The sequence below is a fragment of the Leptonychotes weddellii genome, chromosome 14 (genome assembly GCF_054177405.1).
Source record: "Leptonychotes weddellii isolate Sample4059 chromosome 14, ASM5417740v2, whole genome shotgun sequence".
NCBI classification, from domain to species: Eukaryota; Metazoa; Chordata; class Mammalia; order Carnivora; family Phocidae; genus Leptonychotes; species Leptonychotes weddellii.
Window position 1 is genome coordinate 15188283 of NC_138382.1, and position 27769 is coordinate 15216051.

A 27769-nucleotide genomic window follows, 5' to 3' on the forward strand; every position below is an offset into this window, starting at 1 on the left:
AATTGTATTTTACCCATTTTTCTATTCAAATTGACACCAATTTTCTTATAAGAGCTCTTTGTATGTTATTGTCCCTCACATTTTTCCATACAGTTGTTCCCCCTTATCTGTGGTTTCCTAGTAGTAATACTACTACTACTAAGTAGTATCCCATTATTAACGGTCAGGAAGCAGATGACCTTCCATCTGCTAGATCATCAGGTCAGTAGTAGCTTAATGCTACGTTACCATGCCCACGTCATTCCCCTGACTTCATCTCGTCCTGTAGGCATTCTAGCATCTCACACTGTCACAAGAAGACAGATAAATACCATAAGATTTACATATATTCACATCTTTTTATCATAGTATATTGATATAATTGTTCTATGTTATTAGTTTCTCACTGTGCCTCATTTAAAAATTAAATGTTATCACAGGTATGTATGTATAGGAAAAAGACATAGTATCTATAGGGTTTGGTACTATCCATGGTTTCAAGCATCCACTGCGGGGCTTGGAAAGTATCCCCCCGCAGATAAGTGGGAGGAAGAACTACTGTATTTGCTGAAACCATTTCCTCAGTTACTGCTTGCTTCCAAAATGTAGTTTTTGTGTTTTGTTGTTTTGATGGAAAAAGAAAATTGGAGGGCAGGGTTTATAGTTTCAGATCTCACTTGTGTGTGTGTTTTTAAGAAGTTTTAGTCTTCAAAATCAACTAAATATCCACATGCATTTTTTTCTAATCTCTGCTTTTTACATTTGGCCATTCATCTGGAACTTATTTTGGCTTATGATATATAGTAGGAGATAAAATAAATAGACTAACATTATTGGCTGGGTCATTTTCCCTTTTACTAGTTTAGGATCTTCCCTTCATTTTTAAATATTTATTGGAGAGGGAGATGCCAGGCTCGATCCCAGGACCCTGAGATCATGACCTGAGCTGAAGGCAGACGCTTAACCAACTGAGCCACCCAGGTGCCCCAGGATCTTTCCTTTATAACAATAGAATAAATTTTTACACCAGGGTCTCTTCTGGTACCCCCTTTTCTCATTTTTTAATTTAATAATTCTTAATCCGGTAACACCCACACTATATTTTACTCTCTGTTAAACATCTTGTTTTCATAGCAATTCTTAAGTCTACCTGTAAAGATCCCATTGGAATTTAATGTGAATTTACATGCCAATCTCATGGGAAGAATTGTTTAGGTAAGAATTGCTGTTATAAAATGCGTGCAGTCTTTCCATCCAAAACATAGACTATGTCCCATTTTACTGAAATCTTTTAATTTTAGGTTGTATTCTTCTTCGTAGTGTTATTCCTATGTGTTTTGGGGTCTTGTTGCTATATAATGGAAAAGATGTCATATTTTCTAACTAGTATCTGCTGGTATCTAGGAAATCTATTGGCTGTTGCATATTTATCTTTTATCAGGCCATTCTGCTCAACTTTCTTTTCTGGGGTAGTTTAGGTCTTATAGCCATATCAAAGTATATTTCTGATTTTTTTTTTTTTTAAGATTTTATGTATTTGAGAGAGGGAGAACCAGACTCCCTGCTGAGCAGGGAGCCCCACATGGGGCTCAGTCCCAGGACCCATGAGATCATGACCTCAGCCAAAGGCCAACACTTAACCGACTGAGCCACCCAAACACCCCTCTGATTTTATTATGTTAGTCACCATACAGTACGTCATTAGTTTTTGATGTAGTGATCCACAATTCTTTGTTTTTGTATAACACCCAGTGCTCCATGTAGTACATGTCTTGTTGCATTGACTACCACTTAATGAGCTAAAAGTACTTCATTAGTCACCTTAGCAGAATATCCTAAACATGCACATGGTTCCTTTTATTCTAAACAGGTAGTATCCCAGAGTCCATCCTAAGCTGGAATAATTCAAACCAGTTGAGCTAACTGGAGCTCGATTGTATTAGATTATGTTTTGAGCTTGTAACATTACTATTCACATGATAACAAGCAAACCGTTTCATCTTCTCTGATAGGAGAAAGGATATCCAAAAACATAAACTGAGCTTAATAACCTGTTGCCATATGCCTTCTGGTAGGTTTCTAATTCACATTCTGGTAATCTTAAAATTCTGAACAAACGGTTCTCTATCTCTCTGGTTTTCCTCGTTGTTAACATCTCCAAAATGTCCACATTGGCACTTGAGAGAGAACAAAGACAATTATTTCATTATTACCCTGCAACCTAAAATGCTAAACTGCATCTGGGACAGGTTAAGATACAGCACAGCATGTGAACTGGCCATACGGAGCCCTTGGGCACATATAAAGCATAATTTTGCGGGTGGAATAATTGCAGAAATCATCTGGTGAAAATTTAGGGCCACCCATGATTCCTTTTCTTCAGAGCTGTGATTTTCACCTTCATGAAGAAGTCAGCCTGGCTAAAGGCACAGATGGTATTATCATAAACAGATCCCTAGTACTGTTTGATCAAATTCCAGGGGCTGTAGGACCCACAGCTGGCTGAGCTCCAGCCCTTACGTACAGAGACACCCTCTCCTTCTCTATCGTAGCAGAGAGCTGAAAGGTCCCAAGTTATACTCGCTGTGCAATTTAGAGATCAGTTTTAAGGCTTGTGGGAACAAAGAGATAAACAGTGCTGTCAGATGACTCTTGTGATTAATCAGAAATAGATCTCAAGTCTGCATTCATTTTGAAAGGTCATCACTAGTACCTGATTTACTACTTCGATGTAGGAGAGCTGGAGTAAGAAGGGGGACCCATGTTGATCCCAGGGCTCCTGGGCTGTATTATCTGGACAAGCCACTCTAATTCTTGGAAAGTATGTTTTCTCACCAGGTAAATGAGGGTGTTTGAATACTAGATTTTTCTCTAAGTCATTCCTCCCAGGTTCTACCATTTTATATTCCGACTCAGTACCTGTAGAACAGAATCCTATAATGACTAAAGGAGATCAAGGTTCAACAGTAAAATCAGTATGGTTCAGACATTTCTGACATAACTTTTAATGTTTGTACATTCTGTGCATGTTTATTGCTACTTAAAATCATGTGTATTTTCAACAGGAAAGGGCTTGAAGATTACAAGACCAAATGTCCTAACGTATGGAGAACAAGGAAAAAAGGAGTTAGTTCAAGCAATTAAAAGGTCTAGCCCATGTCATTAGAAAGCTTTTTATCAGTTATAAAAATCTCCCATCTTTCTGGCATTTTTTCTTCCTGTCTGTGCATTCTTACTCTAGACCAAAGAATAGGTCATGAGAGATTAGCAACTTTCATCCTAGGTGTGGAATTCTTTAAGCTTGCTTGCATTTTTAAAAATTTATGTCTCGTTGAGTTGCCCACTGGCCTGTGGGTAGGACACAATTTTAAAATCTATTATCTGTAGCGATCCACAGATAATAGATTTTAAAATTGTGTCCTACCACGTGGATCAGTACATCAAAAAACTAATGATGTATGGTGACTAACAAATTTAATTTCATTTAAAAAAAAATATCTTATCTATGCCTTAGGTACCTGCTTTGTAATCCAAGACCAGATACTGATAAGCTTGCCCCAGATGCCATTATGATGTTTCTTGCTGGGTACAGCATCTCAGAGATATTCCGTGGTTTTAATGACCGTCGGCAAGCCAGCCAATCTGGTCCAGGCGTGGAATAATCAACTTTTTCTGTCAACAGCTTAACTTGTCATTTTTCTGTAAATCCGACGTTTTTATCATTACGCATATTTAATTGCCGTCAGTTCTCTTCCAGTTGCCATAGTGGCATCCTTTGAATTCGGAGATATGTGTTATCTCCCACAAGGCAGCCATATGTGCTTTTTTGAAGACCAGGCCACGGCTGGATTTACATTCTTGATACTTCGGTAATAGGAGTTCATCTCCGTGCTTAGAGCCATGTTACACATTATTCCTCCACCTTAAACTCTCCCTGCGTGAGGGAGGAAAAATTCAAGGTAAAACAGACCTGCTTTAAAATCATATTTTCCCAAGTATTGTTTTAATTTTTTTTTTTTTTTTTTGGAAAAGGTCCCTGTGACCCTGAGTGCAGTGAGGTCGGCTGTGACGGGCCAGGACCAGACCACTGCAGTGACTGCTTAAACTACTACTACAAGCTGAAAAACAACACCAGGTAAGAACGATCCTGAGTCCGATCCCCCCGCGCTCCTGCCCCCCGCCCCCAACACACACACACAGCACGCTCCGGGTGGTCCCATGGGCTGCGCTCGAGCCGAGTCTGCTGATGTTCTCCTCCCAGGACCCAAGCACAGGACAGAGGCTGCTGCCCCAGCCCCCGCCTCCCGGTGTCATTCCAAATGCTGAAACCCATACTAAGTGTCCCTGTATGCTGTCAAGCTGCAAATGTCTTTGCTCACATTTGGACTAGCCCTCTAGAGCTCTGTTTGCTTTTCATGAAAATGCCAGCATCCAGCCCAACAGATGTGTCCCTGTGTGGTAAAGGTGCTGGGCCCTGCTCACCCTATTTCACTCTGGGCACTGAGGCGGACCTGCTTGGTCACCGTAACTCTGAGCCCCTGGCTTCTGCCTCAAGTTGTGCTGATCTGTCCGCAGGGAGGCTCCTGGGACAGTGATGGCCTCTCAGAGGCTGTCCGCTCCAGGCATCTCTCTCAGAGCCCTGCCCCCTTTTCCGTCCTGCTTCAGGGAAGACTTAACTACAGTGAGTCCACACTTCAGCCATCCAGACAGACCCAGACCCGTTCTAGTTCCTGTTTACATGCATGCTGGAATTTCTGTTCCTTAAAGGAAGGGCCCTTGGCTACTGCAGGACCTCTCATCGCTGAGACCAGCAAAATGCCTGACATTTTACTTGGTATTCAGTAGTAAATATTTGTTGAATGAATAAACAAAGTGCTGTCCTTGAGTTAAGGAAGTTCTTTTTTTTAAATGTATCATAACCAACCAAGTTTAAATCAATTGACTTAGACAATAGAGTGCACAGGATCCATAGGACAACACACAAAAACAGAAGTAACCCCTTATTAGCAACCTTTTTTGTATAAAATCGTGGTTCCCACATAGTTTCCTTTCAATCCCATGCCACAACCTTTCCTCTTGAGCCTCTAGTTTCTAACCATCGTCCCCTTTAAAGAGCTAGTCCCGAACCGGAAGAGGGGGTTTGGACCAAGACATGCGTTACCTGGCAGACTTGGTATTGGGTGGCCACCTTGCCACTTCAGAACCCTACACAGGAAAAAGCTTCAACCAACAGAATTTGGCTCTTTGGATATGGTGTTACCATCGTGGTTTAAGATGGAAGGCTGCTCTTGCTTGAGCATCTCCAAGAGTGCCTGGGACTCTGTCTCCAATGATGCTGCCCTTCTTTCTTACCATTCCACAATGCAGGATCTGTGTCTCCAGCTGCCCCTCTGGCCACTACCATGCTGACAAGAAGCGATGCAGAAAGTGTGCTCCCAACTGTGAGTCCTGCTTTGGGAGCCATGGTGACCAGTGCCTGTCCTGTAAATATGGATACTTCCTAAATGAAGAAATCAACAGCTGTGTTATCCACTGCCCTGCTGGATTATACCCGGACACCAGTGAGTTGATTTCAAATATTTGGGTTTTAGAGAGGAAATAGAAGGTTTTCATTTGAATGACATTAGGAGGGATTGAGGCCTTGGTTATATCAAAGGATCTAACCAGTTTTTAAGAGAACACATTATAATTTTAACAATTTTTGTAAAAAAAAAAAAAAAATCAGTTATGTAAAAATGCTTGTAACTAACTGTCAGGGAGTCCTCAGGCCCATCCCCAGATTCAGTGATTTCCTAGGAGGACTTACTAGATAGTTGCACTCATGAGCTCATAGTTATTAAGTAAAATCAGGAAAAGGTACATAGGACACAAAGTCCACAGGAAACCAGCACTAGCTTCTAAGTTTTCTCCCAGGATGCATTGAAATCCCCCAGCAACAACTGGTTACAACATGTGTGAAATGTAGGCTACCAGGGAACCACCTTAGAGTCTCAGTGCCCAGGGTTGTGGTCACGAAGACCCCCCTACCTGGCACATACCAAAATTCCAGGCTCCTACAAGGAAAGCAGATGTTCAGCATAAACCATCTTGTTTGTACAGTTGAGGCACCATGAGCCACTCTTACCAGTTAGGGTGGTGGAAACCCTCCTGAAATCCAATTCCCAGATACTTAGCCATGGACCAGCTTCAGAAGCAGGCTTTCAAAAGATAGCAGCCAAGCCTGCTCTTTTCTACACACTACCCAAAGGAACCAGGCCTGTATGGTATCAGTGTTAACTTTTCAGAAAGTTTAGAAAACATGACTTTGATGTGAATATGGAAGAGATGTGTCAAAGACTACTAATGAAGGGCCATTAATGAGGAAACCTATAAAGTGATAAATGGATTCAAAGACTATCAGGTATTCCAGTCCACTAGGAAAGGCAAAATGAAATCCATTTGCCGAGTTTAGAGCAGGAGGATCCTGAACTCACCTTCTCCCTCAGACACATTGAGATAAACCACCTGAAGACTGGCAGAACAGACCTGCCACAGTTAATTGTAGAGAGAAGGCCACCTTGAAAAGGGTAGGTAGGATGGAGACATAGTTGGAAACCAAACCCCTGTGCCACTAACTACAAACGGGAGGGACATCACAAGCGTGGGGAAGCAAGAGGATCTGAGTCCGCCTAATATCTGGCTTTAGAAACAAGGAGATCTTAACTCCAGTGGGGCTTAGTTTCAGGTTCCAGGAGAGCCTGAGGGCAATAGGAAACTGAGTCTCCATCATCCTTAAAGATGCAGCAGTTTGAAAAGTGCCTGTGGTTATATGTGAAGGAGATATATTGACTAATCTGTCCTGGGCAGATTAGATCTGTCCCCAGGCAGGGATGTACAGGATATTTCTCTAGAAACAAAGTGCTGGTAGGTGCCATTCCTCTTCCACCTCCCCGCCCCAAGCCCTAACACTCTCCATCTACTTTGCTATAGCACTGTGTGCTCTTCCCCATCCAACCCAACTCAGCAGTCCTCCCTTCAAAGTGGCTCCTGTCCGACCATACCCACTTGGAGGGTGCCACTCCAAAGTGACTCATGCCCTGGGGAGCGAGGAGAGAAGACGCTATAACAGCACACTTGCACTCCCTGCAGTCGAGCCTCATAGCTGGCTGGGCAAGAAGCAAGCCCTGCTCTTCAGTGCACCTGTAGCTGTATCTACACAGAGGGACTCATTGCAGACAGCTGGGCTCACTGCTGGCCCAATTCACCAAGCCTGTCACTGCTTCAGACTGCCCTCAACCCTACCCAGGACACTCAGAGCAGGGAGAGGGGATTGTTGCGGCTGGCTGGGCTGAAGGCAGCTGTGACTCAGCCACGATAGGGAGGCACACACAGCCCTCACTGAGGACACCCCTGGAATGCCTGGTTCTGGTAACCAGGGGGTGATTGCACTTTCAAGACCAGGGGACATAGCTGACTGTCCTACTACACTAAAAACAAACACAGAGACACAAAATGAGGAGACAGAGGAATATGTCCCAAATGAAATGAAAATATGTGTGATTGATAAACGATTCAAAGAAATTATCACTGAGATACTCAGTAGACTTGAGAAAAGAGCAGAGGATCTCAGTGAGACCTTCAACAAAGAGAAAATGTAGAACCAGTCAGAGCTGATGAATTTAATAACTGAAATAAAAATACACTAAATGGAATCAATAGTAAATCAGAAGAACAGATCAGTGATATGGAAGGCAGTAATGGAAAACAACTCAGCTGAACAACAATAAAAAATGAGAATAGGTTAAGGGAACTCTGTGGCATCATCAAGCATAATAACATGCACATTATAGGGATCCCAGAAGGAGAAGAAGGGGCTGAAAACTTCCCTAACCTGGGGAAAGCAGCAACATCCAGGTCCAGGAAGAAGAACCCCTAACAAGTTGACCCCATGGAGGTCCACACCAAGACACATAATAATTAAAATGGCAAAAAAGTAATGATAAAAGGGAAACCAAATAAGGCAATCAGCTGATTTTTTGCAGGCCACAGGGGAGTAGCATGCTATATTCAAAGTGCTAAAACAAAAAAACCTACAACCAAGAATACTCTACCCAGAAAGTATATCATTCAAAACAGAAGGAGAGAAAGGTTTTCCTGACAAAAGTTAAAGGAGTTCATCCCAATAAATCAGACTTACAAGAAATGTTAAAGGGAATTCTTTGAAGGGAAAGAATAGGCCATTCACTAGACAAAAAAAAATTATAAAAGGAGAAAAATTTTACAGGTAAAAGGCAAGCATAGAGTAAAGCCACTGTGGAGTTTAAAACACAAAGTAGTACAATCAAAATTTAGAAAAATTAGCCAAGGGAGACATAAAATAAAACATCACATACATAAAACATGGAGGTGGGAGTTAATTTTAGTAGTTTTACAATGTGTTGAACTTAAGTAACCCTCAACTCAATATAGAACCCAATGGTAGCCACAAATCAGAAACCTGTGATATACACAAAAAGAAAGGAATCCAGCCATATCACTAAGGAAAACCATCAACCCACAAGGGAAGAGAGCAAGAGAAAAAGGAAGGCATCAAGAAGAACTACGAAAACAACCAGAATACAATTAACAAAATGGCAATAAGTATCTATAATAATTACTTTAAATAAATACTCTAATCAAAAGACATATGGTAAATGAAGAAAATAATACCCATCTATATGCTGCCTACAAGAGACTCACTTCACACATAATGACACATACAGACTAAAAGTGAAAGGATGAAAAAAGAAACCATGCAAATGGAAGTGGAAGAAAAGAACAAAACTCAGGGTAGAAATACACATTGTTTTCAAGTGCACATGAAACATTCTCTGGTATACATGTTAGGCTATAAAACAAGTCTCACTGTATTTAAGAAGATTGAAATCATATCAAGCATATTTCCCAACTTAAATGGTATGAAACTATTACAAGAGAAAAATGGAAGAAAAAAAAGCCAAATACATGGAGGTTAAACAACATGCTACTAATTAACCAATGGGTCAGTGAAAAAAAAAGATGAAATCAAAAATTCATGGAAACAAATATCTTTGGGAATCAGCAAAAGCAGTTCTAAGAGGGAAATTTATAGTGCTATTAGGCCTACCTCAAGAAACAAGAAAAATATCATTTTTTTTTTTTTTAAAGATTTTATTTATTTATTTATTTGAGACAGAGAGAATGAGAGACAGAGAGCACGAGAGGGAGGAGGGTCAGAGGGAGAAGCAGACTCCCTGCCGAGCAGGGAGCCCGATGCGGGTCTCGATCCTGGGACTCCAGGATCATGACCTGAGCCGAAGGCAGTCGCTTAACCAACTGAGCCACCCAGGCGCCCAAGAAAAATATCATATTAAAGAATAAAGAACCTAACCTTGAACCTAAAGGAACTAGAAAAAAAAGAACAAAGTCCAAAGCCAGTAGAAGGAAATAATAAAGATTAGAGCAGATATAAATGAAATTAAAAAAAAAAAGATCAATGAAACTGAGACCTGGTTCTTTGGAAAGATAAACAAAACTGATAAATCTTTCACCAGACTTAACAAGAAAAGAGAGAAGACTCAAAGTCAGAAATGAAGGAGGAGGAATATCACAGAAATACAAAGAATTATAAGAAAATGTTGAAAAATTATCTGCCAACAAACAATCTAGAAGAAATGGGTAAATTCCCAGAAACATACAATTTTCCAAAACTAAATCAGGAAGAGATAGAAAATCTGAGCAGACCAATTACTAGTAATGAAATTCAATCAGCAGTCAAAAACTTCCAACATCAAAAATCAAGGACCAGATGGATTCACAGGTGAATTCTACAAAACATTTAAATAAGAGTTAATACCTATTCTCAAATGATGCTAAAAAAACAGAAGAGGAAGTAAAACTTCTAAATTCATCTATGAGGCCACCATTACCTTGATCCCAGAACCAGACAAAGACATTATGTAAAAAGAAAACTACAGGCCAATATCTCTGATGAACACAGATGCAAAAATCCTTAACAAAAGAATAACACAATTCAATGTACATTAAAAAAATCATTTAGCATGATGAAGTGGGATTTATTCCAGAGATGCAAGTGTGGTTCTATAATCTATATGATATCACATAAACAAGAATAAAAAAAACTGTCATCTCCATGGATACAGAAAAAGCATTCAACACAATACAACATGCATTCATGTTAAAACTTCTCAACAGTGTGGGGTAAAGGGAACATACCTCACCATAATAAAAGCCATATATGACGAACCACAACTGACATCATACTCAATAAGAAAAACTGAGAACTCTTCCTCTAAGACAAAAACAAGACAAGGATGTCCACTCTCACCACTTTTATTCAACATAATATCGGAAATTCTAGCTGCAGCAATCAGAAAAGAAAAAGAAATAAAAGACATCCAAATTGGTAAGGAAAAAGTAATACTGTCACTATTTGCAGATGACATGATACTATACATAGAAAATGCTAGACTTCACCAAAAAACCATTGGAACTGATAAATTAATTCAGTGAAGTTTCAGGATACAAAATTAATATACAGAAATCTGTTGCATTTCTATACACTGATAATGAAGTAGCAGAAAGAGAAATTAAGAAAACAATCCCATTTGTAACTGCACCAAAAAGAGTAAAATACCATGGAGAAAAGACAATCTCTTCAATAAATGGTGTTGGGAAAACCTGGACAGCTGCATGCGAAAGAATGAAACTGGACCACTTTCTTAAACCATACACAAAAATAAACTCAAAATGGATTAAAGACCTAAATGTGAGACCTGAAACCATAAAAATCCTAAAAAAAAACATAGGCAGTAATCTCTTGAACATTGCCCTTAGCAACATATTTATGTATAGGTCTCTTCAGGCGCAAGAAACAACAGCAAAAATACCCTATATTGGGACTTGACCAAAATGAAAAGCTTTTTCACAGTAAAGAAAACCAACAAAATAAAAAGGCAACCTAGTGAGTAGGAGAAGATACTTGCAAATGATGTATCTGCTAAGGGGTTAATATCTAAAATATATAAAGAGCTTATACAACTCAACACCAAAAATACAATGTAATAAAAAAAATGGGCAGAGGATCTGAAGAGACATTTTTCCAAAGAAAACATACAGATGGCCAACAGACATGTGAAAAGATGTTCAGCATCACTCATCATCAGGGAAGTGCAAATCAAAACCACAATGAGATATCCCCTCACTCATTTTAGAATAGCTATCAAGAACGGACAGCAGTCAGTATCAAGAAACAAGAAATTATAACAAGTGTTGGCGAGGATGTAAAAAAAAGAGAACCCTCAAGCACTGCAGTGGGAATGTAAACTGCTAGAGCCACGGTGGAAAAGAGGATGGAGGTTCCTCAAAAAATTAAAATCAGAAATACCCTACAATCCAGTAATTCCACTACTGGATATTTGCCCAAATACAAAAATCCTAAGTAAAAAAAGGTATATGCACCCCCTATGTTTATTGCAGCATTATTTACAATAGCCAAGGTATGCAAGAAACCCAAGTGTTCATAGATAGATGAATGGACAAAGAAGGATTATCCATTCATCATACACACACACACACACACACACAATGGAGTATTAGTCATTAAAAAGAATGAAATATTGCCATTTGCAACAACATGGATGGAGCTAGAGAATATAATGCTAAGTGAAATGTCAGTCAAAGAAATACCGTAAGATTTCACTCACATGTGGAATTTAAAAACAAAACAAATGATCAAAGGACAAAGAGACAAACCAAGAAGCAGACTCTTAACTATAGAGAGCAAAGTGATAGTTACCAGAGGGGACGGAGGTGGGAGGGTGAGTGAAACCAGTGATGGGGATTAAGGAGTACACTTGTCATGATGAGCACTGGATGATATAAAGAAGTGCTGAATCACTATATTAAACACCTGAAACTAATGTAACATTGTATATTAACTATATTGGAATTAAAAACTTGTAAAAGAAAAAGATGTGGCATACACACACACACAGTGGAATATTACCCAGCCATATAAAGGAGTGAGATCTTGCCATTTGTGCCTACATGGATGGAGCTATAGGGTATTATGCTAAGTGAAATAAATCAGACTGAGAAAGACAAATACCACAGGATTTCACTTGTATGTGGAAGCTAACAAACACACAAAAAATAAACAGACTCTTAAAATACAGAGAACAACTGGTGGTGGCCAGAGCAGAGGTGGGTGGAGGGATGGGCAAAAAAGATAAAGGGGAGGTACAGACTTCCAGTTATGAAATAAGGAAGTAGCAGAGATGAAAAGTACAGCTAGGGACTATCGTCCATAACACTGTAATACCATTGCATGGTGACAGATGGGGACTGCAGTTACTGTGGTCAACGCTGAGTAATATATAGAATCATTAAATCAATATATTCTATATCTCCAACTAATATAACATTGTTATGTATACTTCAATTAAGAAATGAATAATTTCCTACATGGCAATACAAATTGAATTTGGGGGGCTTTTTCCACACAGAAATCCTTTGCAACTGTACCAAACAAAAATCTATAAATGAACACGTCACTTCGCGGAGTTTGGGCCCTAATCAGTCGTCATTAGGAAACAGACAAAGGTACATCCCCTGGAGAATTAAGTAATCCTTGGGCATTCCTACCTGTTAGTGCTCTGGTAGCGCCCTTTTCCTTTATTTCTGAATTCTCGGTAATTAACAAGTGTGTCACACCATGATACATGATGACACTGATTATCTCCAGTTTCTGCACAACCTAAGAAAGAAGAAAACCCAAGTTTAAATGAACAAGAGTTGTTTTTCGGAAATCAGGCAAGAATTTTGAAGTGGATACTGTTGCTTCTTAAGAAGTCCAAGTCCCTTGACTCAAAGGCAGGCATTTCTCCACGAGGCAGATGGAGTCTCAGCTTACCCTATAGAACTGTGGTAGGATTTCCTTGTAGTCCCTTTTTCTCCCAAATTTGGAACATGAGCTACACCCTGATAGAGAAAGGAAAAATAAGAGTGGGGGAGGGGAGTCTGAGGGATCCCCAGAAATAAGCAGTATTTCTTGAAGAAAAAATTCAAAATTCTATCAAGAAGGCTGGATCTCGGAAAAGAAATTTGGTTCGAGATGGTATATAACAGGATCAAGATAATTGAGACTCAGTTGTTTCCCCAGAGCCTGGGAGGTATGTAGGGAAGGCAGGCTGTTCAAACAATGGCTTTGCTGATATGAGTGGTCTCTGCCTCTCTCTCCTTCATGTAACTGACTTTTGTTATATCTTCCTCCTGAAAACATAGTGATCAGATATAATCATGACTAGTAATAATTACTGCTGACACATTTACAGTGCTTTCAAGCTCATATAGTTCCCCTCAAGGGAAACCTATCCCCTCAAGACAAACTGAGAGGTTGGCATCACTGAAATATCTATTGAACGGAGAACAGAGACCCTGAACTTGCCCACTGGAAATGCTAAAAGCAGAATTCAAATCTAGCTCCTTGGACTTCAGATCCTATGGCATGTCCAGGAGTCTCAACGGCAGAGTGAGGAGGGGACCATGTGAAGACTGCCATAAGATTATAAAGGACTTCATATTTCATGGTGGGGGGTGGTGCTCAGACTTGAGAAAGGAAGTGGACCTTCAAGAGGTCCCTATAGGAATCCATTAAAGCAGTGTTCCTCTATGGAACCTTGAAGAACACCAAAATTTAAAGAGTAGATGGAGGAAAAGAAGCCTATGAACAAAGCTTATTCAATCCTACACATATATATGGTTATAATCCAGTTGCATCTCAGAGAAGGTATCGAGTCTCCAGAAGAATTTTGCCTCAGGTAAAAGGCCTTAAGTTAATGTAACAAATCACCGTTTTTCACTATAGAGTAAGCATGCATTTGCCATTTTTTTCCAATGGGGATCAGTCTTTGGTATTAAACAGGAAAACCATATTCATGGTATATTTGTTTTAATCCATATATTTCTACTCTCCAGAATACAGACATATCTAAACTATAATAACATATCAATGTCACAGCCACTGTAAAGTATGCGACACTATTCTAGACAATACAAGAAACACATCATCAACCCTTACCCTGCCATCATAAATGCAGATTCCCTTTTCTGGCCGCATTCATCAGAGTGAGCGTGGGGGCCCACCTTTCCATTCCACAGCCCCAAGCACTGCTTACGCCCTTACATCCGGGCGTTGCCCCAGCATCTTCATTAGTGGGATTGTCATTGTCGGAAGTTAGATAACCCCCCTTGGGAGAGAGAAAAAGAAGAGGGGAAAGAGCCAATCAGCTATTCGACTAAGAGTTAAATGGGCTGTGGTTCCCTTGTCTGCAAAATGGTAGATATCAGGCATTTCCCATCACTGCAGGTTCCTACCGCTGTTCACTTTGCTGAAAAGTGATAGCAAATGTTTGATACGGGGCTGTTCACGAAATAGTCTACTCAAGGCCATGTATGTGTACTATCGTGTACATTAGCAAACGTTAGAATGTCTCCACATTTTATGGAATCCAACTGACCAACTGATTTATAACCTTGTTACATTTGTTTGTTTGTTTGTTTTTTAACAGAGAAAAGTCTTTGCCGGAAATGCAGTGAAAACTGCAAGACATGTACTGAATTCCACAACTGTACAGAATGTAGGGATGGGTTAAGGTAAGAGAGTGAAGGATCTTTTCAAGTCACACAGCCCAAGGAGCGTCTCAATATAAATAAAATATGTAAATAAATAATCTTCTTACCATCACCCTTGATTTGACTCCCAAACACTTGATTGCTGTTTGCATTATCTTTACCATTGTATGTGAAAAATTGAATGCCATCTTGGCTAAGGGAGGCTTATAAACCAAATGAAATTCTCTTCAGAAAAGATGGCCCTGATACACGTAAATAAAAATGGCTATTTGAGAAGCTTTCTCAGTGCTTTTTGACCAGCGCAGTGCCCCTGTCAAGGATTACTGTGTAGGTAATACCAATGAATTATATTTATTCCTCCTGATTCATTCCTTTGATGGTCGGAAACTCTTCCCTTATCGTTATTATTTCTCTCCATATAGCCAGTCATTCTCTTATCTTAAGTACCTCAGGCTTGGTTCCATTATGCTCTGGTATGCTCATAGATTTAACACCTGGAGATGTTTTTCTTGACTGGATGACTTGCTCATTGCTAAAGCCAGATAGCTGATAGATTCTGCAAAAGAACAAGACACAGCTCAAATGAACTAGGTAGCCTTCTGATATCCACAGAGAAGGTCAGACCATCCTCCGTTGGGTAAGGAGTTGGACCCTGAGTTTACAGAGAGCCACAAATCTGCAGCACTCAAATCTTTTTAAGTATTGAGAACACCTCTGTTTCCACCTTTAATTGGAGAAGTGAACTCAACAGGCTCCAGGCAGGTGATTCTTCATATTAATTAATATCAGAACATCGGAGCACATGGGTGGCTCAGTCAACTAAGCATCTGCCTTCAGCTCAGGTCATGACCTCGGGGTCCTGGGATTGAGCCAGGGGAGTCTGCTTCTCCCTCTCCCTCTGCCCCTCCCCCCACTCATGCTCACTTTCTTGCTCTCTCTCTCTCTGTCTCAAATAAATAAAATCTTAATCTAAATGAAAATGATGTTCTGGGGCGCCTGGGTGGCTCAGTCGTTAAGCGTCTGCCTTCGGCTCAGGTCACGATCCCAGAGTCCTGGGATCCTGGGATCGAGCCCCGCATCGGGCTCCCTGCTCCGCGGGAAGCCTGCTTCTCCCTCTCCCACTCCCCCTGCTTGTGTTCCCTCTCTTGCTGTGTCTCTCTCTGTCAAATAAATGGGTAAAATCTTTAAAAAAGATAATAATAAATGAAAATGATGTTCTAATATATTTTTTTATCTGTGGGTTTTTTTCATAAATGCATTCACTATGAATTTGCTTAAGCACCCTCCATCTCCAGACTTCCAGTCTTGATAAATATCAGTCTAGTCAGCCCCCTCATTCTTTTTGGACAAGGAGCAGATTGGGATAATAAAAAGAAGGGAGACAAGATAGATGTGGGCTCAAACCCTCTTCTATTAATCAGCTGTGGGATCCTGGTCAAGTCACTGAGCCACTCTGAACTTCAGTTTTGTCATCTATACAATGAGATAATAACCCCTACATTGCTGAATTATGAAAAGGATCAACTGTGATAACATTTAGAAAGTACTTATTCCAATATCAGACACACAATTTGTCCATGAGAAATAAAAGATTATTTACGATATTTTCTATACAATTGACCCTTGCACAACTCAGGGATTAGGGGCCGCAACCTCATACAGTTGAAAATCGCATATAACTTTTAACTCCGTAAGTTACTCTTAACTATGTAACTACCAATTACTACTGTTGACCGGAAATCTTACAAATAACAGTCAATTAACACATTTTGTGTTATATGTATTCTATACTGTATTCTTACAATAAAGTAAACCTAGAGAAGAGAAAATGTTAGGAAAAGTATAAAGAAAATACATTTAGAGTACTGTATTTTATTTATCGAAAAAAATCCACTTAGAAGTGGGCTCATGCAGTTCAAACCCATGTTGTTGAAGAGTTAAGTCAACTGTGTTTCTTAGGGAACATTTCACAGAGTACGTTAACCAGCACTCTCCAAAAGAAATATGAGAGTCCTATATGTTCATTTTATTTTAAACATGCCAGTAGCCACATTAAAGAAAGTAAAAAGATATGGGTAGAATTTAAAAAAATATTAACCAAATATATCCAAAATATTTTCATTTCAAAATATCATCAATATAAAAGACCTAGCGAGATGTTTTACATTCTTTGTTGTTGTTACACCAAGTCTTCGAAATCTGGTGTACATTTTAGCCCAGAAAGCACATTGCACATCTCAACTTGGACAGTAAGCTTTTATGAGAAATACTTGATCTGTACTTGCATTTTACAAAATTTAGTCGAAGTAGATTTTATATAGCCAGGTTGGTTCTAAACTTACTCAGCATTTTGCCAGTAACTGAACCAAGGGCCAATTTGTAAAATTTAGACTGAAGTTCAAACTAAAGTTTAAAATTCCATTCCTGGGCCACACTAACCACATTTTAAGTGCTCGGGAGCCACGGGTGCTGAACTATGTGGGACAGCACAGTTCCAACCCAGCCAACTGATCACAGACAGAATCCAGGTGTCCACCATACCAGGTGTTAGCCACGCCACCACTCTATTTTGGAAGCAGCAGAAGGCTTCAGGGTGTACACAGTGCCTGCTCCCTGTTGCACGACCCACTTACATTCATTGCCTCCTCACACAGCGCAGCCTCGGTCTCATGCTCAACACATGCCCACCTCAGAAGGAATGCCCTGTACTAGAAAAATGAGGCAGTTTCTTTTTATTTTAACTCTGATAATAGGACCACCAAAAAACTTTCCTCCCACAAAAGGATCCATTTGATGCAATGTCCTTTTTTCCAGTTCTAAGGAAAGGGAAGGGATTTTCTTTTATTGGCTTTTTAAATGACATCACTCCCTGGCCACTCAAGTCTGTGAATGGAATACACCTTCAGTTAAGCTGCCTTCTGTCTCCTTGAGACTGCTTACCTTTTCCTTAGAGGCTTTGAGGGTTGACCAGTTTGCCTCAAGAGACCTATACATTTTTAAAGAGTGGCTAAGAACAAGAGAAATACATACACGTAAAATACTGGAAGGAAGTGGATTACAACGTTAACAGGACTGTTTGGGATCCGTTTTTATCTGTTTTTGTTCTTTCCAATAGGGAAAAATAAATTTTACTTTTCCAAGTTAGTGTGATCAAATACAAAGCACAGTCAACTAAGATGTGACTTGGAGCAATATAAAGAGTCTAAGAGAATAAAAACCATTTGACCCTGTTGCTTAGAGACCCATCTTGTAGTATCTTCTACTTGGTGACATAGGATTACAGGTGCTAATCTATTGTTCCAATAGTGAGCAGTATTTGTAGATTAAAGGTCCTAAATTCTGTGGGTTTTTAATTTTAAGAATTGTTTTATACACTATGAAAGCTATCATAATTGATAGATATTAGAAAGGAGAGGGCGCCTGGGTGGCTCAGTCATTAAACGTCTGCCTTCGGCTCAGGTCATGATCCCAGGGTCCTGGGATCGAGCCCCACATCGGGCTCCCTGCTCAGCAGGAAGCCTGCTTCTCCCTCTCCCACTCCCCCTGCTTGTGTTCCTGCTCTCGCTCTCTCTCTCTCTCTAATAAATAAATAAAATCTTTAAAAAAAAAAAAGAAAGAAAAAATATGCATTCCTCATTCAACATTCTGGCAACTATAATCGATACCAAGAGTGCCAAATAGAGAAAGTATGGTAGAGAGAACACCTGGAAACAATCATATGATTAAGAAAAGTTGGGGTGTTTGGGGAATCAGCTGTATAGGCAGGTCATTTTATGAAATTATTCATTAGCATTTAAAATAAATCAGGAAATAGAGGCAACTGTGTGGTTCTGATGGGAACCAGTAGAACTAAAACCAGAAATAAGAACAAAAGGACGTACTCCTGGGAGTGTGGGCGGGCCAGAGATGACCGTGCCCTTTATTCAGTTGTAACTCGTTACCCTGTGTTCCTACTACATTTTATAATTACAAAACAACTCTTAAATTTATTATGTCGTAGGGCTGGTTATCAGAGTTGTCAGACGTACTGTTAGGTCATGAGTTTTGTCAGTAAGATACTTTCAGGAACACCTGGGTGGGTAAGGTGCAGAGCGAAGAAGGTCCACGAAGCTTGCAGCACGCATACGGCTACAGACATGATCATAGGGGCAGAGAAGCAGGATAGGCATCGGGGAAGGAAAAAAGAAGGGGTACGGGACGATTTCCCCCCGCTTTGAAGCTTTGCCAAACCACGGGTCTCTGGGAGACGCTCTATTTGTTGCGTATGGAGCTGGGGAGCTATGACCTCTTTGCCTTGATCACGGCATCTGTGTTTCTGTCTTCAGCCTGCAGGGATCCCGCTGCTCCATCACCTGTGAGGACGGGCAGTACTTCAATGGCCAGGACTGTCAGCCCTGTCACCGCTTCTGTGCCACCTGCGCTGGTACCTTGTCCCCCAGTCCTACTGTCTATTCTCTGGCTCTGGTTTGCTGGTTGTTGACTTGTGGCTAGCCATCACTCCTCCAGACACCCCGGAGATGGTTAAAGTAAATGCTGGAGAAACCTCATTCTCTTCCCGCACTCCTGTATGGATTCTCAGAGAAAGTCAGCCATGGGCATTCTTGTCCCTATGGCGACACTGAAACATCCCAATGAGATCCCCTCCTCTTTCCAAAGAGATGTGATGGTTTTGGCAAATGGGTTCAATTTAAAATGGGGGCGGGTTTTTTTCCCCACAGAACGTAAGAGAAAGCACAAATATGAAATTGTGACTCTTAACATGACAACCTATTCATGCCCTTTTCACCAACTACGCAAGAAGCAGCCCATCGTGCAAGCTCTTCTGAGATTTTGTTTCTGTTTCCCGCATTTGCCTTGCTTTCAGGGCCGGGCGCTGACGGGTGTATTAACTGCACGGAAGGCTACTTCATGGAGGATGGGAGATGCGTGCAGAGCTGCAGTCTCAGCTACTACTTTGACCACTCTTCAGAGAACGGATACAAATCCTGCAAAAAGTAAGTGGATCCGCCCCTCCAGCCGTAGCTCGTGATCACTGGCTTCCTTATTTGACTGCCTCCATAAAACAAAACAATTATTAATGATGACCTACGTTTCCAAATCAGAAAGCTGAAAACAGAAACCTGCCCTGCTGCTTTCACCCAACTTCTCTTGAATACTTTTTTGTTTTTGTCTCAGGAGCACTTGAAAACCTTGAAAGTAGTATTTCAGTTTCAAGTACAATGCGTTCTCCCATTTAAAATCAGTCTACCCGCTGGGCTTTCTTTAATGCTGTTAAAGGTAGCAATTATGGTAAGAAGAGTTTTCTGTGTCGTCTTCAAAGGGGGAATTAAGTTTCAAACGTCCTTAAGAGGCTGATAGCAAACATCTTTTCTTGCGCCTGATGTGTGAAAGCATGAACTGTACATTTTCCCCATAGATGTGATGCTACCTGTTTGACATGCAATGGTCCGGGGTTCAAGAACTGCACGAGCTGCCTCAGCGGCTATCTCTTAGACTTAGGGACGTGTCAGATGGGCGCCATCTGCAAGGACGGTGAGTACAAACTCTTCATTTTGATCCTCTGAACACAGGGTCCTCTTTTTATGTTGAGATCAAATATATTTCCACATAAACTATCAAGCCTGAGTCAGATAGAACATGCCCAATATCTCGTTGGCATTCATTCATCTTGAACTCACACCCTCAATGGGTTTTGGTTTGGGTTTATTTTTTTTTTTTAAGTTAAAAGAAGAAGTAAACCACCTATGGTTCCATTGACCGAGATGGCACCAGTTATGTTTTTTTAAACTTTAGAGTTTTGGGTTCACAGCAAAATTAAGCAGAAAGTACAGAGAGATCCTATATATGCCAACTGCCGCCCAGCAAAACACACACACACACCCCTCCCCCCCTGCCAATTAGCCTCCTACACCAGACTAGTTACATTTGTTATAATCAGCGAACCTTCACTGACACACCATTATCACCCAAACCCATGGTTCACATTAGGGTTCCCTCTTGGTGGTATACATTCTAGGAGTTTGAATGAATGAATGAATGAATGGGGATACGTATCCACCATTGTAATAATCATACAGGACACTTTCACTGCCCTAAAAATCCTCTGTGCTCTTCCCTTCCTCCCTCCCTCCCCCCTAGCCACAGAACCTACTAATTTTTTTTGTCTTCATAGATTTACCTTTTCCAGAACGTCATATACTTGGAATAGAATAGGCAACCTTTTCCAGTTAGTTTTTTCATGTGTTTCTTTCCCATCTTTTGCCGTCTGTACTTTTGCCCAGATTTTTTAAATACCATGTACATGGAGGTTTGTATCCTGCTTTTTGTACTAAACATTAGACGTAAACATCATCCTATGTTTACAAAGTCCTCAGAAACTTCATTTTTAATTACAGCATAAAATTCTATCATGTGAAGATGCCAGTTTATTGCCACTTGTTTTATTTAGATTATTTAAATTTTTGGTAAGTAAATTGTAATCAGATGCTATCTGAATCTTTCATTAAACCTGAGAGGCAAGGAATTAACGATAGACCTAAGTGTAGAACTTACGACTACTAAATGTTGGTCCATTTTTCTTTTCTTCGCACACATGGTTCTCAACCAAAATGCCAGGACCGCACACTTTCTCCAAAGATTCATGGTAAATTGGTCTTGGGGTGCTATCTAAGCATGGATATTTTTAGAAACTTCTCAAGTGTTTCTAATGTGCATCCAGATTTGGGAATCTCTGCCTTACTCCATTCCTCCTGACAACTTGGCAAATGCCAAGTTCTCCCAGTTTTCTAGCCTCAGCTTCCCCATTTATAAATGAATGAAATTAAATTATTCCAACTTTAACACGTTGTGAATTTTGACTCTCGGTATAATTCACACAGAGGGAGCCCTAAAATTTGAGCCTAAACTTTATGCAGACATGCATCTCAGTGACCTAGAAAGAAATCATTTCGAACCATTGTTATTTTTAAATATCTTTGGACTGTTATGAAAATAGAATAATAAAAAAGTGCACTTGGAACAGTCTTCCTGGACAAGGGACTTCCTTTGGTTTATTCTCTGCCTTCCTTGGAATGGGCCCTCTCCTAGAAATTTCACAAGAGGTAGAACAGTGCTTTGGTTGTGAGAATATGGATTCAGGAATCAGAATACTGTTGTTCCTTGCTGGGCTCCAGGTCTTGGGCAGGTGATAAACTTCTCTGGGTCTCACTTCCCTCATCTGTAAAAATGAGGAGGCTAATACCATTGACCTTGTATGGTTATTCTAAAACTTCCTATGAGGAATTTCAAAAAGACATCTGAAAGAACAGGGCACATGATGACATGTGTAGAGCATCATCTATGGTCTCATTTCCACAGAGCATCATAGGTGACTTTGCATCTTCATGGCTACTTGGCTGTAGGATTGGTTTAGCAAGGATGTGCCAGACCCACTCAGGCTCTGTGTTCTCACCACACAACACGGGGATAGAGGGTTGGGGTGATGGCACTCCAGGGACCATGTAAGTATCACTTTCTACTTAAAAACATGGTTCCCCCATAGCTGGATCTGACCATAATTTTTAAGCTGGTGACAGGAAACAGAGGAAGATTTTCTAGACTCAGAAGATCCACAGTCACTTGAAATTTCACCCAACAGCACTTGGTGCCAGGCATGGCCATGTTTGTGATGCTTTAACTGCCTTCTCTAAACCATGGTAAACTTGGGATAAGTTACGCCAGATGGCACACTTTGGTAGAAATGGGGTGTCCCGAATTGTGGGCAAGAGTAGAAAATGAAGAATCGTGATTTGTAATGAGCCCACCTTAGGTCAGCTAAATAATAAGATCACTGATGGCTCCACCAGGCTTTTCACATCACATATTGATTGCATTTATGGGTGTGTGATTTATTCTTTCAACTGTCATATTTCAATGATTCTAAGACATACTTTTTTTACATTTTAACATCCCTGAAGTCAGATGCATCTTATAATTTATGGCAGCTTACAACCACTTCTGTCCAATAGGTTGATGCGACAGAGCTGTCATTGCCTGTGACTTTGTCACAGAGTTGGACACATGGTTACCACTTCCTGTGTTGAATTTAACTGTAGTTTGAAATGGCTGCAAAAGCTAATTGTTTAATATTCAAAGGAAGAGTTTTTGTATAAGCACAGAAACAAAACAGCCTGTTATAGAACTAATATTTAACTACTATTTCCAAATAAGCATAAAATTAATATTCTAATTAAGGAGACTCCTGGGTCACCATGTAATAAGACGCATGAAGCATGTTTTTTCTTAATACTTAAAATAATGGTGCATCTTAAATCCAGTGTCTTGGACTCAATGAAATATAGTATAAATGACTATATACTCTCTGCTCTAGGTAATTCTGAGAAGACAAATTCCTTGCTTATATTATTATTGATTTCTAATTCTTTTTTCGAATCCTTTTTTTCCCTTTCATAAATGGACATCAATCCCATTCACCACTGGACCGCAATCTCTCTCCTTGAAAAAAACAATGCTGTTGACTGAAATCCCTTTGGCTGGACCCAAATTCCTCCTTGTTGACTGCTCCTCATTGAGCTCTTCCAATCCCCCCATCTGCCTCTCTGGCCAATCAAAACCTTCTTCCGCGTGTACATCATGCTGCTCTCGTCCTCAACTCCCCCTCTGTCTTGCTGACTTCCTGGAAAAGCAACGGAAGAGTCCTGGGCGGAAGGAGGCTTCTGTATGCTAGTGAAAAAGAACAATCTGTGCCAGAGGAAGGTTCTTCAACAACTTTGCTGCAAAACATGTACATTCCAAGGCTGAGCGGCCATCTTAGATTTCTCTGTTCCTGTAGACTTATAGATTACTCCATATTATTATTAAAAAGAAAAAAAAAAAAGCAAAAAAAAAAAAAAAAGCAAGCCACCTCTCTCTTTTTTGCTCTCTTTTTCTCTCTCTCTCAAATTTGTGCAGGGAGATGGTGAACTGTTTTGTCAGAACTTAAATGGAAAAAAAAAAAAATAAACCTACAACAAGCCTACCTTTTATAACTGGGTGTTTAGTGCTAAACAGCCAGAACCACAGAGACAGTATTGTATGACCAAAGCATTTGATGCCAAAATTTGACGTTAAAGTAATGATTTGATTTCCTGCCCTGGTTTTGAAGGTCCATTTTTTTCCCCTTTGCATTTACTTGCTTGTTTCCCCTTTGAGACGCCTAAAAATACCTTTTGAAAACATCACAAGAGCAGACATAGGTCAAAATCAAAGAGAAAGCTCTTGCATCTGTCATTTTTCATGCTTGAGTCCACCGTTGGGGGAAATGGCAGAAAAGTGGACCTAAGGGCATTAAGAACATCCCGCAGAGTTGTATTCAGTGTCGTTTGTCTTAGTTTTTCACAGTTGAACATTGATCCTTTCCACACATAATTTACTTCATGCATTATGTGCTGGTTTTGGCATTATACTCACTTGATAAGTCTGCTCCACTGGTTTCATCAGATAGACTTGCTGCTACTGGCTTTGGCTTTGCAGATTGGGTTATTTTACACACAGCTGGTCAAATGGGATCACTCTGCATAGTCAAATTGGTGACCGACAGAATGCAAAGTTACACAAAATAGCTGGGACTGATCCAGCTCCCCTGAAATCTGGAATGTTCACTTTGTAGACCCTGCATGATCTCCTGGTGCTATATGGCCATTATCCCCATAGCATTTTTTTTTTAAAGGCCATCAGAAATTCCATTTGTTGTGATGGGAAGCATTTTGGATATGATGCAGGAAATTTCTTCCTGGAGTCAAAAGTTTCTAAAAGGTCCTGTATTTTTTAAGAAATGGAATTATTTAAATAATATTTAAGCTCGTGCCCAAGTTGGCCGGGCAACGTTTTTCAATGGTGCTTATTAGAAGTTTTATCATTTTGTCATTTTCAGAAAATAAAACTGGAAATGGAAGATGGGTGGCATGATTGTACCCTCCTGGTTCTGTTATTTCCCATTCCTCTGTCCCTCTATAACCGTGCTATGATAACATCTGTCCACTGGATGTCAATGAGATCGTCTGTTTTCTTGGAATTATCCTCACCGGTTTTCTACGACTCTTAACTACATCCTGGAACCTAGCAGACTGAATTATGTGAAAACTATTTTGAGTCAGTGGTTAGAAATGATGCCTGATAGATCTTTTTACCAATTCTGAGTTTCTCTATTTAGGGGAGGATAGACTCATATCAAGTTTCTTCATTTTTTATATCAAAGCTCCATTGGTGACCTCATTTGCTTTGGGAGTGACCAGCCACATCAAGTAGACTTGATGCTTTGAGAGCCTCACTTCCAAGATGTCACTGGCCTCACAGCTGAGAACAGGGATGATATCAATATAGATTATTTGGGAGAAGGAGCTGGGACGTGGATGCTAAGATCCCCACTCAGACAACAAGCTAGGAAAAAGCCTACCTTGAAAATATTCATTCCTAGACATCAAAGTTAATGTCTGACCTAAGGTGAATAATTACAGTCTAATGACCCTCTTTAATAGCATTATAGTAATACTGAGTCACATAATGATTCATAAGTAACTAGGGACTCAACTGATTTTGCTGAGCGACTTGCATTTTCCTAACAGTGCAGGTCCTCCTGATCTGAGGAAAGTAAGTTAATACAGGGGACGGCAGATAGAGTCTCACATTTAAAGGCACAATCTCTAAATGGACAAATGTAAGCGCAAGCCTAAAGCAAGGTCAAGCAGATGGCAAAACCAGATTTGCCTGCAAAGGAATCCATTTGACTGAACCAGCCCGTACTATTTGAGGCACAAAGTTACTATGATAGGAAAGATAAAAATGGTATCTGTGTTCTTAGACAAATAACCATCAATATGACAGCCAAATTCACTGGGGTCCACCAATGTGTGTTCCATTTCCCACTGACCATGCAAGCGCACATCATGGAAATACTGGTTTAACTACTCGTGTGTTACTGCCTCGTTCATCTACAGAATATTATTAACTAGGACATAATGCTTTCAAAGTTTAAGTTAATGTTATATATTATGTATAAATATATATATTCATAATGAGATATATGTAATGGATAGTACAAAGTTTGGAGAATTAACAAATGCTCTAACCTTCTAGAGACAAAAGTCCTATCTTCTGTTTTCTTTTGTCTTTATTTTTAACTAGTGATCCACTGTTAAATCCAAATCCACTTTTACTGAAAAATACTGTACATGTGTAAAATGTTCAGTTGTTTTTTTGTAAAATATAGTAGAATGGTTGTAATTGATACTGGCCAAAAGCAATGTTATTCCATATTTTATTTTTTCTATTAAATTAACCTAAGTTCCTGTTTATCTGATCTGTTCATACCCCCGTGGAAATATCTCTGAAAGGGTGAGAGAAGGAGAAACTTCTGTTTCCACCTAGAAGCTGAATACAAAGGAAAGGATGGAAGTGAATAGAGCATCTGAATTAAGTTGGAAAGGAAAGGGTGAGCAGAGGAAGAAGTTGTAAAGGAGAGACAAAGTAACAGCAGTATGAGAAAGGAAGAGTTTAGACTTGGTCCTGAACGAAGCTTATATCCCATTTTTAGAAAGCAAGTGAAAAAAAAACAAGTCTGTAAAAGCTTGGCACACTGGTTAGCAAGTTGTGCAGATGCCGGCACCAGGGTCTGGGCCATCTGGGCTCTTTCCCTGGGCTTCCCCTGGGATACGGACAGGTGCACACTCACTAGTGGGTGTATGGAGGGGTGGGGACCAAGGGACTGTGCATGAGCTGGTGGGGGCTGGTGAAAGCTGTTGAAAGGGGAGAAGACTTTGTTCAATTTGCTGATGTCCTGTGTAAAATTGACAGTGGCTGTAGCCCCGGGTGCCTAGAAGGTAACTTTGTCTAAACTAAATCTCTAGTACATGCCACAGTGGGGGGACTGTGTAGTTGGCAAAGACCCACCATGGATTATAGATCTCCGTGAACCCTGCGTGAGATGCAGGCGCTAGTTCTGAAGGTCCAACGCCCTGCCTTTTGGGAAGAGAAATGAGAAATCAGTGAGAACAACATCCAAATTGAACTCCAGTTAGGTTTAAAGATCTAGGGATACAAAATGGTGTAAACGAGTGCCTCCACTGTCATGAAATCCTATTATGAGGATTGGGTGGGGCGACTAATTTTATTGAGCACTTACTATGTACCGCACAATGTGGGAATATAGAGTATACGCACACTAATGTAAATTCTCCTAATTCTCACAAAAAAATTCTAAAGCAGAAGTACGCTCTGTTTACAAATTATCATTACCTTCTGTTTACAAACAAGAATGATGAAGCAGATGGGCTTGAAATAGATTGACTGGGATTACATAACCAGACAGAATAATAAAAATAAGGTTTAACAGTAAGACAATTAACATTAGTGAATTCTAAATCTCAAATGAATCGGACACTAAGTTGTTAGGTTCAGACCAGCAGAAATTCCTTTGAATTGAACTGGTCAAGGCAAGTTTCCTAGAGTAAGTGGAACTAGGATTGGTTCTGGAGCTAAGGGGCTGAGGCTTAACTAAGTAGATGGGACAAGAGCAGAAGGAACATTACCAGTGAACTTGCTAAAGAAGAGATGGTTTAGGGAAGTAAGTCAATTGTTTTAATGGTTTAATCTAATTGCTACAAAGAATAGTGATGCAACATTTAATGGATTAGTCAGGAAGGATCTACAAAAGATGAGTAGTGTGCCCATCCTCAGCCCCCACACCTGTGGCAGACCTTGCTAATCACCAGTGTCCAACTGTGGATGGATCAGATTTGCCTCACTTTTCACCCCAGTGTTAGGGGCTTCTCATCATGCTGCTGATCTCTTCTATCGGACTCCCTGTTTTCCACTCAACACTCTACTCTTCATTTTGAGGAACCTGCCAACTGTGTGCAAGTGAATATCAGGCAGTGAAAATATAAGTAGGCATGTATTCTTAACTCTTTTCATATCACCCTTCAGCTTCATGCAAAGAGAAATGACAGACAGCAGCTTGATGAATTTGGAGAAAATTGGACACAACATTAAACTATGGCCTGGCCAGCTCAACACTCCTTCCTTCCATCCTCTAACACAAAATAGTAGCGGGAACTCAGAGGCCAGCTGCAGCTTGACCTCACCTGGCCCAAGCTGGGCCCTG

General features: G+C 40.2%; 1 protein-coding gene across 1 annotated transcript in view; it reads left to right on the forward strand.

The window, feature by feature from the left end:
- The window catches only part of PCSK5 (proprotein convertase subtilisin/kexin type 5), a 440253-nt gene that overhangs the window by 277051 nt on the left and 135433 nt on the right, over positions 1–27769 (forward strand). Inside the window, exons 15-20 of the mRNA XM_081804067.1 lie at positions 4012–4114; positions 5347–5540; positions 14568–14652; positions 18957–19054; positions 19496–19625; positions 20048–20163. Of these exons, the coding sequence (XP_081660193.1) occupies positions 4012–4114; positions 5347–5540; positions 14568–14652; positions 18957–19054; positions 19496–19625; positions 20048–20163 (726 nt within the window). The remainder of the gene's footprint in view (positions 1–4011; positions 4115–5346; positions 5541–14567; positions 14653–18956; positions 19055–19495; positions 19626–20047; positions 20164–27769) is intronic.